At 41.7% G+C, this 12,738-nt stretch overlaps 1 protein-coding gene across 3 annotated transcripts in view; it reads right to left on the reverse strand.

Annotated features, from left to right (window-relative positions):
- SLCO5A1 (solute carrier organic anion transporter family member 5A1) overlaps nucleotides 1-12,738 on the reverse strand; it is a 161,992-nt gene that overhangs the window by 34,961 nt on the left and 114,293 nt on the right. For all 3 annotated transcript variants that reach the window (XM_009213168.4, XM_003902846.4, XM_021942411.2), the window contains one exon: nucleotides 1,247-1,445. In XM_009213168.4, the coding sequence (XP_009211432.1) occupies nucleotides 1,247-1,445 (199 nt within the window). The remainder of the gene's footprint in view (nucleotides 1-1,246; nucleotides 1,446-12,738) is intronic.

A 12,738-nucleotide genomic window follows, 5' to 3' on the forward strand; every position in this document is an offset into this window, starting at 1 on the left:
TTTTAAAAATTAAATTATATAAACATATAATTAAATATTAAAGACAAGGATAATAAATACGTAAAATTCATCACCTTCTAATTATTTTACTATTATCTATGCTGTTGTCTAGGCTATTTAAGTCTATTCCACCTGTATGATAGAAACATTATACAATGGTGTGTGACTGAGCACCTCCTCCCAACTCAGTGTTCAGGGTCGACAAGTTGATGACGTGAAATCATCCACAGGGGTGTATTTACATCTCAGAATTGACAAATGCTACAAATCAAGGCTTTTGTTTACTTTTTACTTTTTGTATAAATGGGTTACCACTATGTTGCCCAGGCTAGTCTTGAACTCCTGGTCTCAAGTTATCCTCCTGCCTCAGCCTCCCCCAAGTGCTGAGGGTACAGGTCTGGGCCACCGCACCGGCCATGAGCCTTTTTTAGAGAGCCACTTAAACATTTGTCATCAGTCCACTGGTTACATGTGATCGGTACCTCCGTTTTGCTATCTGTAAACTCAGGATGATAACAGTACCTATTTGATAGGGTTATTGAGAGGATTCATGGATTAACACATGTCAAGCACTTAAGAGAATGCTCAGCCTGCAATACAGTCACGGTAAAGGGGAGTTATGCTTCAGATTGTTACTACCAATACAGAAAGATCTCCAAGCTATATTGTTCCATTTTTTAAAAGCTCAGCAAAGCATGTATGAATGCTCTATTTTAGATACAAAAGAGGGACAATTGAAAATACATATCCACAGTGTCTTCAATAAAGAAGCCTTGGAAGGATATGCAAAAAATGAATGAAAGGGGTTACCTGTTTCATCTTCGGTTGGAGGAATGGGAAGAGCTAGGTGGATGGAGGACTTGAGTAAGAGCAAGAGGTTTCAACGTACCTTGTATTTCCATTGAATTTTATGTTTTTGAGCTACAGAAACACATTCCCCATTCAAAACATTAAAATAAAAACTGAACAATTTTCATTAATCCAATGAGCATTTCATCCTCATCTGATGTAATTAAAATGCTATGAAAGTCCCTCTGTGAGGGTCAGAAGGGGCACAGAGGAAGAGGAGACCCTGGCTTCTGCTCTGCAGGAGTGCATGCTCCACTTGGAGAGGCAGAGCACACAGAGAACACACAGGGAGAACAGCTTGGAGGGAGGGGTGCGAGTCTGACTGCAGATGCACAAACACCATGGGGCTTTGCACCTCCATCATGCAGATACGACGCGGTTCTTAAGAGGTACTTACCCTGTTGTATAAGGGATGTTTATGCCCCCTAGATTAATGCTTTCACATCCAACAATAAATAGGGTTGAAAAACACAGTAAAGACACACCACTGCAGATCATTGCTAGTTTTGCAGATTCTCTGGCACCAAGTTTCAATTTTTTGATAATGTAGCCTCCGAGGACAATACCAACACCAGCACTGGGAACGATAATAACCCCTGGGGAGAAGAGAAGGAGAGGATTAATTTGAACTCATGTACACTATTATTCATCTTATCTATTCTATCTCTTGCTCAGTAGTACTAAGGTAAAGAATCAAAAATTACTGTAATCAATACATCTTCATTGTGTGTGATTTTATAGTATAATATTATTTTCAACACATACAATCAACAATGGACTCACATCCAGATTTCAATAAAAACTTTTATACAGCAATAAAATAAAGACAAGCAACCCATTACAAAAGTGAATAAAACTTGAGTAAGTTCTTCACCAAAGACAAAATCCAGACAAACAATAAACACGTGAAAGGGGGTCAACCTCATTATACAGAAGGAAATACAGATGATGCACCTAACATAGAAATGATAAATACTCAGGCGACAGGTACCCTAAATACCCCAATTTGATCATTACACATTCTATGCATGTCACAACATTCCACGTGTACCTCATAAATATGTATGAATGTAATGTATAAAATAATTTTTTTAATTTGAAAACCACAGTGAAATACCACTACACACCAATCATGTTGGTGAAAATTGTAAAGTCTAACAATACCACACGTTAAAGATGGAACGTAATGGGAACTCTCAACACATTGGCAGGATGTAAATCTCAACACTCACTTTGAAAAACAGTTTGGCATTATCTGGTAGAGTTGAAGATATACACACCCTGTGGCAATCAATTCCATTCTTGAATCTATACCCTGAAAAAACTTGTGCACGTGGGTACCAAAAGAAGTGGACAAGATATTTGAAGCACTGTAATAGTAAAAAACTGGAAATAAACCAAATGTCCATTAATAAATATATCATGTATAGTATATCTATATAAAGGAGTGCCTCTATACACTCATTAAATGGAAAGAAACATAGCTACATACAGCTTTGTATGATGAATTATACAAAGACAATGATGAACAGAAGGAACCAAATGCAACAGAATGCACATGACATGACTACGTTGGTATGAAGTTCAACAACTTGTAAAATTAACAGCATTGTCTGCGAATGCGCAAACAGGTAGTACAACTATGAAGAAAAACCAGGAGTAATTAACACAAAAGCCAAGATAGTATAGGGATTCATGGTATCAGGAAGGGATGCAGGAGGTTCCTCTGGTGCTGAAAATACTTCTTGCCATGACCTGGGTAATAGTTACTGCTGTGGTCTGAATGTTTGTGTCCCCAAAAAGTTCACATGATGAAATCCTAATCCCCAAGGTGATTAGGAGGTGGGACCTTTGGAAGGTGATTAGGTCACAAGAGTGGGAGGCCTGATGAATGGGATTCGTGCCGTTATAAAAGAGGCCTGAAAGAGCTACCTCACCTTTCCATGTGAAGTTACATGGTGGGAGGTCACATGTGAGAAGACAGCCTTCTATGAGAAATTGGGCCCTCCTTCACCACACAGGGCCAGGGCCTTGTTATTGGACTTCCCAACCTCCAGAACAGTGAGAAACAAATTTCTGTTGTTTAGCATTCACCCAGTCTATGGTAATTTTGTTACAGTTACCTGAATGAACTAAGGCAGTTACACTGTGTTCACTTTATAATAATTTCTAAATTATGTTTAATGTACTTCTGGGTAAGTTATTTTTCATTGTAAAAAAATAAAGAAATTGGCCAGATGTGGTGGCTCACACCTGTAATCCCAGCACTTTGGGAGGCTGAGGTTGGCAGATCAGTTGAGGTCAGGAGTTTGAGACCAGCCTGGCTAACATGGCAAAACCATGTCTCTACTAAAACTACAAAAATTAGGCAGGTTTGGTGGTGCACACCTGTAATCCCAGCTACTGAGGAGGCTGAGACAGGAGAATCGCTTGACTGAACCCTGGAGGCAGAGGTTGCAGTAAGCCAAGATCGTGCCGCTGCATTCCAGTCTGGGTGACAGAGTGAGACTCCATCTCAAAAAAATAAAATAAAATAAAGAAATCATTATGGTGCCTGCCCCCAAGAACCTTACAATCTAAAAGAGAAACAAACAACTTAATAGAAATTAGAATACAATAAAATAATTATACGAAGTGCAGGGAGAGAGTCTTCCCTGAATGAAATCTGGGAGGGTTTCACACAAGTGGCAGTATTTGAGTTGATTCTCAATAGGTGAGACAGAATCTGCCCAAAGGACCAGCACAGACACTATCCTACACAAAGAAAATATCTGCACAAAGAAAATACATGCACAGAGGCATGAAATAATGAAATTGAGGATTCAATGCAATACAAAATATTGAGTATGGAAAGGAAGCAGCTGGGAGGTGGAAAGTCCTGGAGAAGAGAGTTAGGGAAAACGGAGACCATGAAAGACCATGGAAAGGTGCTCAGGTTGTATTTCTGATCATGGAGGCCGCTGAAGAATTCTGAGCTGCGGTTGACAGGATGGAAGCTCTGTATTACAAAGATCAATCTTGAAACGACATGCAAGACAGCTTAGATGGGGTCAAAACTCAAGTCAGAGAAGTGGTCATGGGGATGACTGCAAAGGTCCTTGTGAGCCACAGTAGGGTCCTACAAAGATGGCCCAATAAATTAGATAAGGACAGGGAGAGAGGAAGGATGACTACATGACACCAGATGAAGGAAGAAATCTGGAATATGAGGAGGAAATGTGTGAGCAGAGCAGCTCAATGGCCCCCATTGTAGACTTGTTGATTGTGAAGGGCCTGAGGAACAATCAGGTGAAATGCCTCACCCAGTGTGTCTGTGGGCTGCAAGATCAACAAAGAGCTGGCTGGGGGATTTATAGCCAGGAGATGAATTCATGGCATAAATGAGATGCTCCAACAAGATGGTGCAGAGTAAGAAAACAAAAGAGCCAAAACTAACATCCAACATCCAGAAGAGTGCCAATGTTAATGGGGTATCATAAAAAGGTGAGCCCACATAGCAAGTTGAAAATGGACAGCCACAGAGGCTGGAGGAAATGTGGGAAACAAAAATGTCAGAAGCCGGAAAAACTTGGATTTTGGATTCAGAAAGACTGGCGTTCAAATCCTCACTCTATTTTTTGTAGCCATGTAATCATGCAGGCTTCCTAAACCTTCTAACTCAGGATTTTTTGCCTTGTCATGGAGATGTATTCCTTTTACCTTAGCCTTAGAATGAAGATTACAGGAACTATCTATAAGTAGACACAGTACATAGTATTTGGTACATAATATAAATTGTAGCTATTAATTAGCCAGGCAAGATGGTGGGTGCCTGTAATCCCAACTACTTGGGAAGCTGAGGCAGGAGAATGGCTTGAACCCAGGAGACAGAGGTTGCAGTGAGCCAAGATGTGCCATTGCACTCCAGACTGGGCAACAAGGTGAGACTCTGTTTCCAAAAAAAAAAAAAAAAAATTGTAATTATTACCATTACAACTGTGCCATAGAAAACCAAGGAGAGAGAACAGGCATGGTGGCTCATGCCTATAATCCCAACACTTTGGAAGGGTGAGGCAGGCAGATGATTTGAGGTCAGGAGTTCTAGACCAGCCTGACCAACATGAAGAAACCCCGCTCTACTAAAAATACAAAAATCAGTGGGGCTTGGTGGTGCATGCCTGTAATCTCAGTTACTCGGGAGGCTGAGGCAGGAGAATTATTGCTTGATCCCAAAAGGCAGAGGTTGCAGTGAGCTGAGACTGCACCATGGCACTCCAGCCTGGGTGACAGAGTGAGACTCCATCCCAAAAAAACAAAAGAAAAAAGAAAAGAAAACCAAGAAACCAAGGAGAGAGTTTCAAGGAGAAAATAGACAACAGTATCAAGTGCATTAGAGAAGTCCAGTAAGAAAGACTGAAGTGAGACAATGTGTCACTGGACCTCTGACAAGAGCAATTTTAAGAGTGTCACGCAAGTGGAAACCAGACTGTGATGGGCTGAGTAGTCAGTCATGAGGCCCTAGAGTTTGGGAAATCCAGTCAGCTCTTTCTAGAACTTTGCATGTAAAAGGAAGAATGGATATGGGTCTAGAATTAGACTGGGACCAAGGTAGGGTTGGGGTTTGGAGGGTTGTATCTGTTTGCTAGGATGCAGAGAGGACTCAAGCATATTTATATACTGAGGAAAATAAACTAAAAAGAGAATGAATGGTTGAATGTGGAGGGGAAAGTTCAGCTAATGACAATGCAAGATCCTTGAGAAGTCAGGATAATATAGAATTAATAGCACAGATAATCAACTTAGCCATGAATAGGGGAGAGAGACTCCCTCCTCTGGGCTAGAACAGGGGATGAATCCGTGGATGAGTAGTAGCTTTACAATGTTAGTTTTTCTGTTTTATTTTTCCATTATTTTATACACATAATGTAATACATATTTTAACAAAACAGTTGAAAAACATAGAAAAGTAGGAAGGAAAACAGCAAAGTAGGAAGGAACAAAAATCCACTGATTGCATTCTGGCATATTTCATTGCAGACGTTTTTCCTCCTAGAATTCATAACATGCTGCAGATTCATTTTTTATAGCTTTGATTTTTGTTGGGGTTTTTTTTTTTCTGTGCAATTGAAAACAAAACCACCTCTTAGAAGGAAGAGATATTGAGAACTTTAAATGTGGCCAAGGGTTGGAAAAACCATGGTGGGAAAGTGAAGGCAGCACTACTAAGAATATGTAATAGAGGGTACTACGGATCCAAACTATATTGGACACCAGAAGTCTGCAGCTGCATTCACGTGCATGGTTGCATGCTCCTGCATGTTCAACAACCCGCAAAAAGAAGCAGAGGAAGATTGAGCTTAACTTAAAGTCAGTTTTGCCTGGCAGCCAGTGTTCATCCTGTAATCCTCACCAGAGTCCTATGAAATCGGCAATGGTTTTTTTTTTTTTTTTTTTAAGACAGAATTTCACTCTTGTCGCCCAGGTTAGAGTGCAGTGGTGTGATCTCAGCTCACTGAAACCTCTGCCTCCCAGGTTCAAGTGATTCCCCTGCCTCAGTCTCTCAAGTAGCTAGGATTATAGGTGCTGGTCACCAAACCTGGCTAGCTAATTTTTGTATTTTTAGTAGGGATGGCATTTCACCATATTGGCCAGGCTGTTCTCGAACTCCTGACCTCAGGTGATCCACTCACTTCGGCCTTCCAAAGTGCTGGGATCACAGGAGTGAGCCACCGCGCCCGACCCGCATGGCTATTTACAGATGAGGAGATTGAAGGCTCAGGAAAGTGACCTGCTCTACAGTGCGCAGCACAAAAAGGGGAGTTTGGATGGAAACTGACGTTTTCTGTTCCCAGCCCCACGCTGAGCCCACATTATCACAGCTGCCTCTTACACCCAACAGGTCCCTGGAATCTTATCCAGAGCTCTGGGGTGAGATGAGCTGGCGAATAAAGTACCCTCCCCCGCAAGCAAACGTATACATGCTATCAATGTGATTAATTTACCTTTAGAATGAAAACGTTTTATTCATAAAATTTCCATTTCAACTAAGCAATTACGGAGTCTCAGACACTGTACTACAGCCTCAGGATAACAACAAATCTCCATGCTGGTAGCTGAGTCACAATTAAAAAGCAGCATAATTTATTTGATTATGCATCCTAGTTAGCATTAGGCTCTCAAACACAGAACATTTGTCATCAGTAAATATGAGGGCACATTAAACAGAGTGAAGACCCTTGAAAATGTTCTTCGGCGCCCCTGTCATCTGCATCTCGCTGCACTATCAAAACAAAACAATCTGACCACTTATTTACGCGAATATGGACATTGCTTGGATCCAATTGAAAGATCCAAAAGTTTGCTGGAAGTGCCTCTGGCGATGCAGAAGATTAGAAACAGCGGGGATAGGATTGGGACAGTTCAGAGCAGCTACTTCCCCCTACTCCAGCAGCTGGCTCCAGGTACCGTAAACTCGTGGTCCCAGTGGAAGCATGGAGGGCAGAAGTCAGTTCTCCATCCGCCTGCCCAGCGACATCCAGGCCTCACCGCCTGCCCGCTCCCTGGGGTGGAAAATAAATACTCAATGATGGGTTCTTGGTAGCAGTGGCTCAAGCCTGTAATCCCAGCACTTTGGGAGGCGAGAGGCGGGTGGATCACGAGGTCAGGGCTCCCGAGGCCATCCTGGCTATTTCACGGTGAAACCCGTCTCTACTAAAATACAAAACTAGCCGGGCCGAGGTGGCTGAGCCTGTAGTCCCAGCTACTGGGAGGCAGGCAGGAGAATGGCGTAAACCGGGGCCCGGAGCTTGCAGTGAGCTGGTCAGGCCACTGCCTCCAGCCGAGACTACAGGCAAAAACCGTGTAAAAAAAAAAAAAAAAAAAATGATGGTTTCCTGGCAGAAGTTACAGTCCTGCGGTCCTGCATAGCCCTGTCTGAGCTCAAAATCACGTCCTAGCTGGTGCCTCCACCACCTTCCCTCTGTCCCCAGGCCCCAAGAGTCTCCGGCTGCTCCCAGCTCGCCTCTCACCTCTGCGCCCCTCCACCTCTCTGCGCCCCTCACCTCTCTGCGCCCCTCACCTCTCTGCGCCCCTCACCACTCTGCGCCCCTCACCTCTCTGCGCCCCTCACCTCTCTGCGCCTCTGCCCCTGACCCTGCCCGGTTCCCAGCCTCGGAGGGACCTGCGAGTTCCTGCTCCACGCGCCCTCTAATGGCCGAGACCTAGGGAGCGCAGATGAGAAGCAGGTGGGGAAAAGGCCATCAACGGATGGATACCCAAGGACACTTCCATAGTTTCGGTGGGGAGGACAAGGGGGACACAGTGTGGGAAGATGGGAATGCCTGCACCAAGCCCAGGCACCCGAGGCCCTAGGTGCCAGCCGTAGAGGAGAGAGCCCAACGCAATTCCTTATGTTCAAGAGGCAGATCCAGGTAAGAGTCTGGGCTCTGCAGCCAGATCCCCTGAGTTCAAATCTCAGCTCAGCCACTTAGAAGTTGCATGTCTTCAGGCAAGTTACTGAACATTTCCAGGCCTCGGATTTTCTCTTCACTGAAATGTGGATTATAATAGTATCTTCTTCATAGGATTGTTAGGATTAAATGAATTAAGACCTGTGAAAGGCTTAGAACAGTGTCTGACCAACAGCATACACTCAATAAATGCTGGCCATCATCATCATCGTTTTAACAAGTATGAACTTCATTATCTGCCTAACATTATGGGTTTAAATTTGCACACATATGTTGGAATTATAATCAGGCAAATTCTTATATGCTATTTAATCTATAGAATTGAATTGAAGCAATCTATTAGTGGCCCAACATAAACCTCTACATGTTCTTTAAATATACAAACCTTGATATTTACTTACTATATGTTCCTAACACATAAACCTCTGTTAGATATTTAGCAGCATGTCTTTTATCTGAATCTAAAGAACTCACTGCAACATTAAGTGCTGACAACGCAGAAGATTCTGCTTTGCTCATACAAGGGAATATGCTCATACTGGGAATATCCTGCTGCTTTCCAGCTGGAAATCTTTTATCTACTCATTTATCCAAGCAAATAGACATTAATTGTCCTACTTTCTTTCTTTCTCTGTCAAGCACTATTATGCCGCAACATTAGATTTTGACGTTTTTATTCCGGATCCCAATATTGCTTTCCTTTTGTGGCTGCATGGAGCCAAAGGGTCTTTATGAAAACATAATATTTATTTAATTACCAAATATAAAAGCTAATGACTGCATTTTTCCTCTCTCGCTCCAATTCTTGCCAATTTGTATTGTAAATAGACACAGAAAATATGCATAAGCTTAAAGCATGATTTGGAGCACAGGAAAACCTAAACCTAAGGAGAGAACAAAATTAGGCAACCCATTCATTATCAAGAATGTATCATAGGTTCAGGGAGCTTCAATTGTGCTGTCGTTGCTATTGTTAAGACAACAACAATGTGCTTTTATGGTACCCAGGGCTAGCCCCTGTCATCACACCTGCCACTCCTATTGTGTTTATTCTCTGTCTTTCTGTTATCTTTCTTTAAGGTTCTTGTCTGTATTTTAGCATCTTCCTATTTATTTAGCACTGACCAATGCCTAGTGTGTGTTTGGATGAAAGAACAAACATTCATTTTGAACTTATTATATAAAATCTTATATAACTTTTAATTTATTATATAAAATCTTCAAGTGATTTACTCATTAATTTCTGTTTTCAATTATTCCTGGAACTAGGTTGTATCCCATTTTACAAATAGAGAATCTAAGATCTAACTTGAGGTTAAAATAAATTGCTAAAATCAGTTTAAAACTGATAAGCACTAAATATCTAGATTGATGCCTGAAAAATCTCACTTTTACCAAGATTCTGAATTGAACATTATTAGCAAAAGCTTATTAAACTGCCAAGCCATCAAAGGAAATGCAGAGGACAATATCAGTCTCTGAAACCTCTTATCTGTTGTGAAATTACAGTGGTGCAGAATGTCCTACCATAGTGAATTAAATTAATACAGACAGACTCTCAGAATATTAAACATTGTCATTTCTTTGCTCTAGTTTCACTGCCCTTCTGTGTTTTCCATGTCCAAAGTTTTCTTAAGTTCTGTTGAAAATAAATGGCTTGCAAACATAAGACTATCAATAAATAAGGAATATCATTGTAAGCCATTATGCCATGTGGATTCTCCTGTTGCCTGGCTGGGCACACGGGAGGGACAAGAAAGCAGAATGAGTACCTAGAAAAGAAGAAAGTACCATTTATTTATTTATTTATTTATTTTTTTTTTTTTTTTTGAGACGGAGTCTCGCTCTGTCTCCCAGGCTGGAATGCAGTGGCCGGATCTCAGCTCACTGCAAGCTCCGCCTCCCGGGTCCACGCCATACTCCTGCCTCAGCCTCCTGAGTAGCTGGGACTACAGGCCCCCGCCATCTCGCCCGGCTAGTTGGTTTTTTTTTTTTTTTTTTGTATTTTTTAGTAGAGACGGGGTTTCACCGTGTTAGCCAGGATGGTCTCGATCTCCTGACCTCGTGATCCACCCGTCTCGGCCTCCCAAAGTGCTGGGATTACAGGCTTGAGCCACCGCGCCCAGCCAAAAGTACCATTTATTTACTCATTCATTCTCTCTCTCTCTCTCTCCCTCCTTCCCACCTCCCTTTTTCTTTTTGTGTGCAAGTGCACACACACGCATCCACAAGCAACCGCATACACACACAGATGTTGATTACATGCCAGGTACTGTGATAACTGCTCTAAATACAGTATCTCATTTAATTCTCAAATGTCATGGATTTTTATGCCCTGAACCCAACATATGTCTTACAATCAATAGTCTGCAAGCCTTATGTCATAATCTAATTAGAAGCATTTTTCTTTCATAGTAACTCAAAATCATGGTGCACCTTGCCAGCAAAAGTGTGAGATTGGAAGGAATACAGCATTCTCTCCACATCACAGAGGAAGAAACACCTAAAGAATTCTGGAGCAAGGAAACTGACTCAAGGTTATTTCACTTTTCTAAAGCCTAAGCTTCTAACTCGATGATTCAAAAGACACCTTTTCCTCTTGCTCAGAATAAATAATTTTACCTTTTTAAGCTTCCACTGTATCTTGCAAACATTTTCCTATAGGAAGTAAGTATCAATTACTATCAGAAGGAAACAACTAAAAAGATTGTTTAAAAACCCAAACCTTGAAGCTAGCAAATTTTAACTGAGCTGAGAATAGACAGCACAGTAAGTATACATCCTCACCAACTATAAATGACTCCACAAAGTTTAAAAGCACAGTATATCTCTTTCTCTTTCATATATCTCAATCTTACTGTTGCAAAAAATTCAGCAATCCCTTCGTAAACGATGAACAAGATGTATCACTAGAATTAATTTAAGGTACCTTTTTCTTTGAACTCAGTGGCCATTTAAGACAGAGAACAAACTATTTCTTTATAGCCATCATATTTCAGAGCATAGCTTCAAGCCAAAACTTAAAAGAGGAGTAGCAAAGCCCTGTTTGAACTTAGGTTTAGGAAAAGCAGCCTGCATGTGTTGAGCATTTGTTGCAGTCAAAGCTGCCAGTACCTGAAAAAGTCTTTAGGCAGAGTAGAAGAACTTACAGTAAGTTCTTTTAGGAATTCTCTTGAGGCAGATAAGCTGGGGGGTTAGCTCGCTTAGCTCAAGCTGCTGCACCCCAGCTGTCTCAAGTTTTGCCCCTCTATAACTTTAGTTAGAGGAGACAGAAGTAGACTTTATCAGCCTCAGTTTCCTCTGTCAGGTTCCCCCTGACAATCATAGTGTGGCTCCCGTGGGACCACTTACAGCTAACCAAAAGAGAATGCCCTTGAATTTCTAGCGTAGCCTTGCTGAAATTTTTAGTAAAGGCTTTCAAAGGAATTACACACTTCTAAAAACCTTAGCGTCGATGACTTCAACAGGGAGATATTTATATAAAGCCCGTATTTAACTCCTCTTAGGCCAAATGGATCTCATTCACCCATAATAACACTTTCTTCAACTCTTTACCAACACAGGGAGACACTGTGCAGTAGGAGAGAAATATGAGAACCCCAATCTCAGGATTCAAGGTCTGGGGATCACTGAAGGAAAGGTAATAGAAAGGAACATTCAACAGTGAAAACAACCATGCTTTTCATTTCGGGTTTCTGTAAAGCTCTGGCTGAAATAATGCACAAAAGAGAAGGCTGAGCTGTTTTATGAAAGGGATTCAAAAATCAAATCAAATTAATATTTCATCCTTTATGGCTTACAGACCTGAAAGAATTTTCTGCATCCAGGCGATAAACCCACAGAGGGCCAAAACCACTCGAAATGATGAAATGCAAAAATCACAGTGTTTACTTCTGTTTTCCCCAGTGCTGGGAAACTGAAGGTGAAAACCTCTAAGCAAACTACTGGAAAGGTGGGTAGGGGGCTTTGTAGGGGAAATTTCACAGGAGAACAACAATACCTTACTAACTTTTTCAGCTATCAAAATAAGCCTCAAACGACGTTGGTATCAATTTTCTGTACTGGGTTTCCATTCATACAGGTAAAGCCCACAGATGCGGCCCATGCCAAGTGCAAAACCCTCTTTGGAGGCCCTCTGGGCAAGATCCATTTTCTGTCAGCAACTTTCAACTTCTCCTCTGTCCATTGTTGTCCAAATCCAGCAGCCCGGAGCTTTTCCATCGAGACAGTTCATCGTCATGACGCCCACTGATAGCAGAACTGCAAAACCCTGACAAAGCTATCCTTCCCCTGGGAGAAGTAAGCAGACTTTTCAAACTCTGTATATGGGGAAAAAATTGAGACAAACATCTGCACATCTGAACTATACCTATTAGAGCCCCTTGCCCCACTGGGACCAGGTAGAAATTTTGCTCTTGAGAAACCTTATTAATTCTGCCAA

The sequence above is a fragment of the Papio anubis genome, chromosome 8, assembly GCF_008728515.1.
Source record: "Papio anubis isolate 15944 chromosome 8, Panubis1.0, whole genome shotgun sequence".
Lineage (NCBI taxonomy): Eukaryota > Metazoa > Chordata > Mammalia > Primates > Cercopithecidae > Papio > Papio anubis.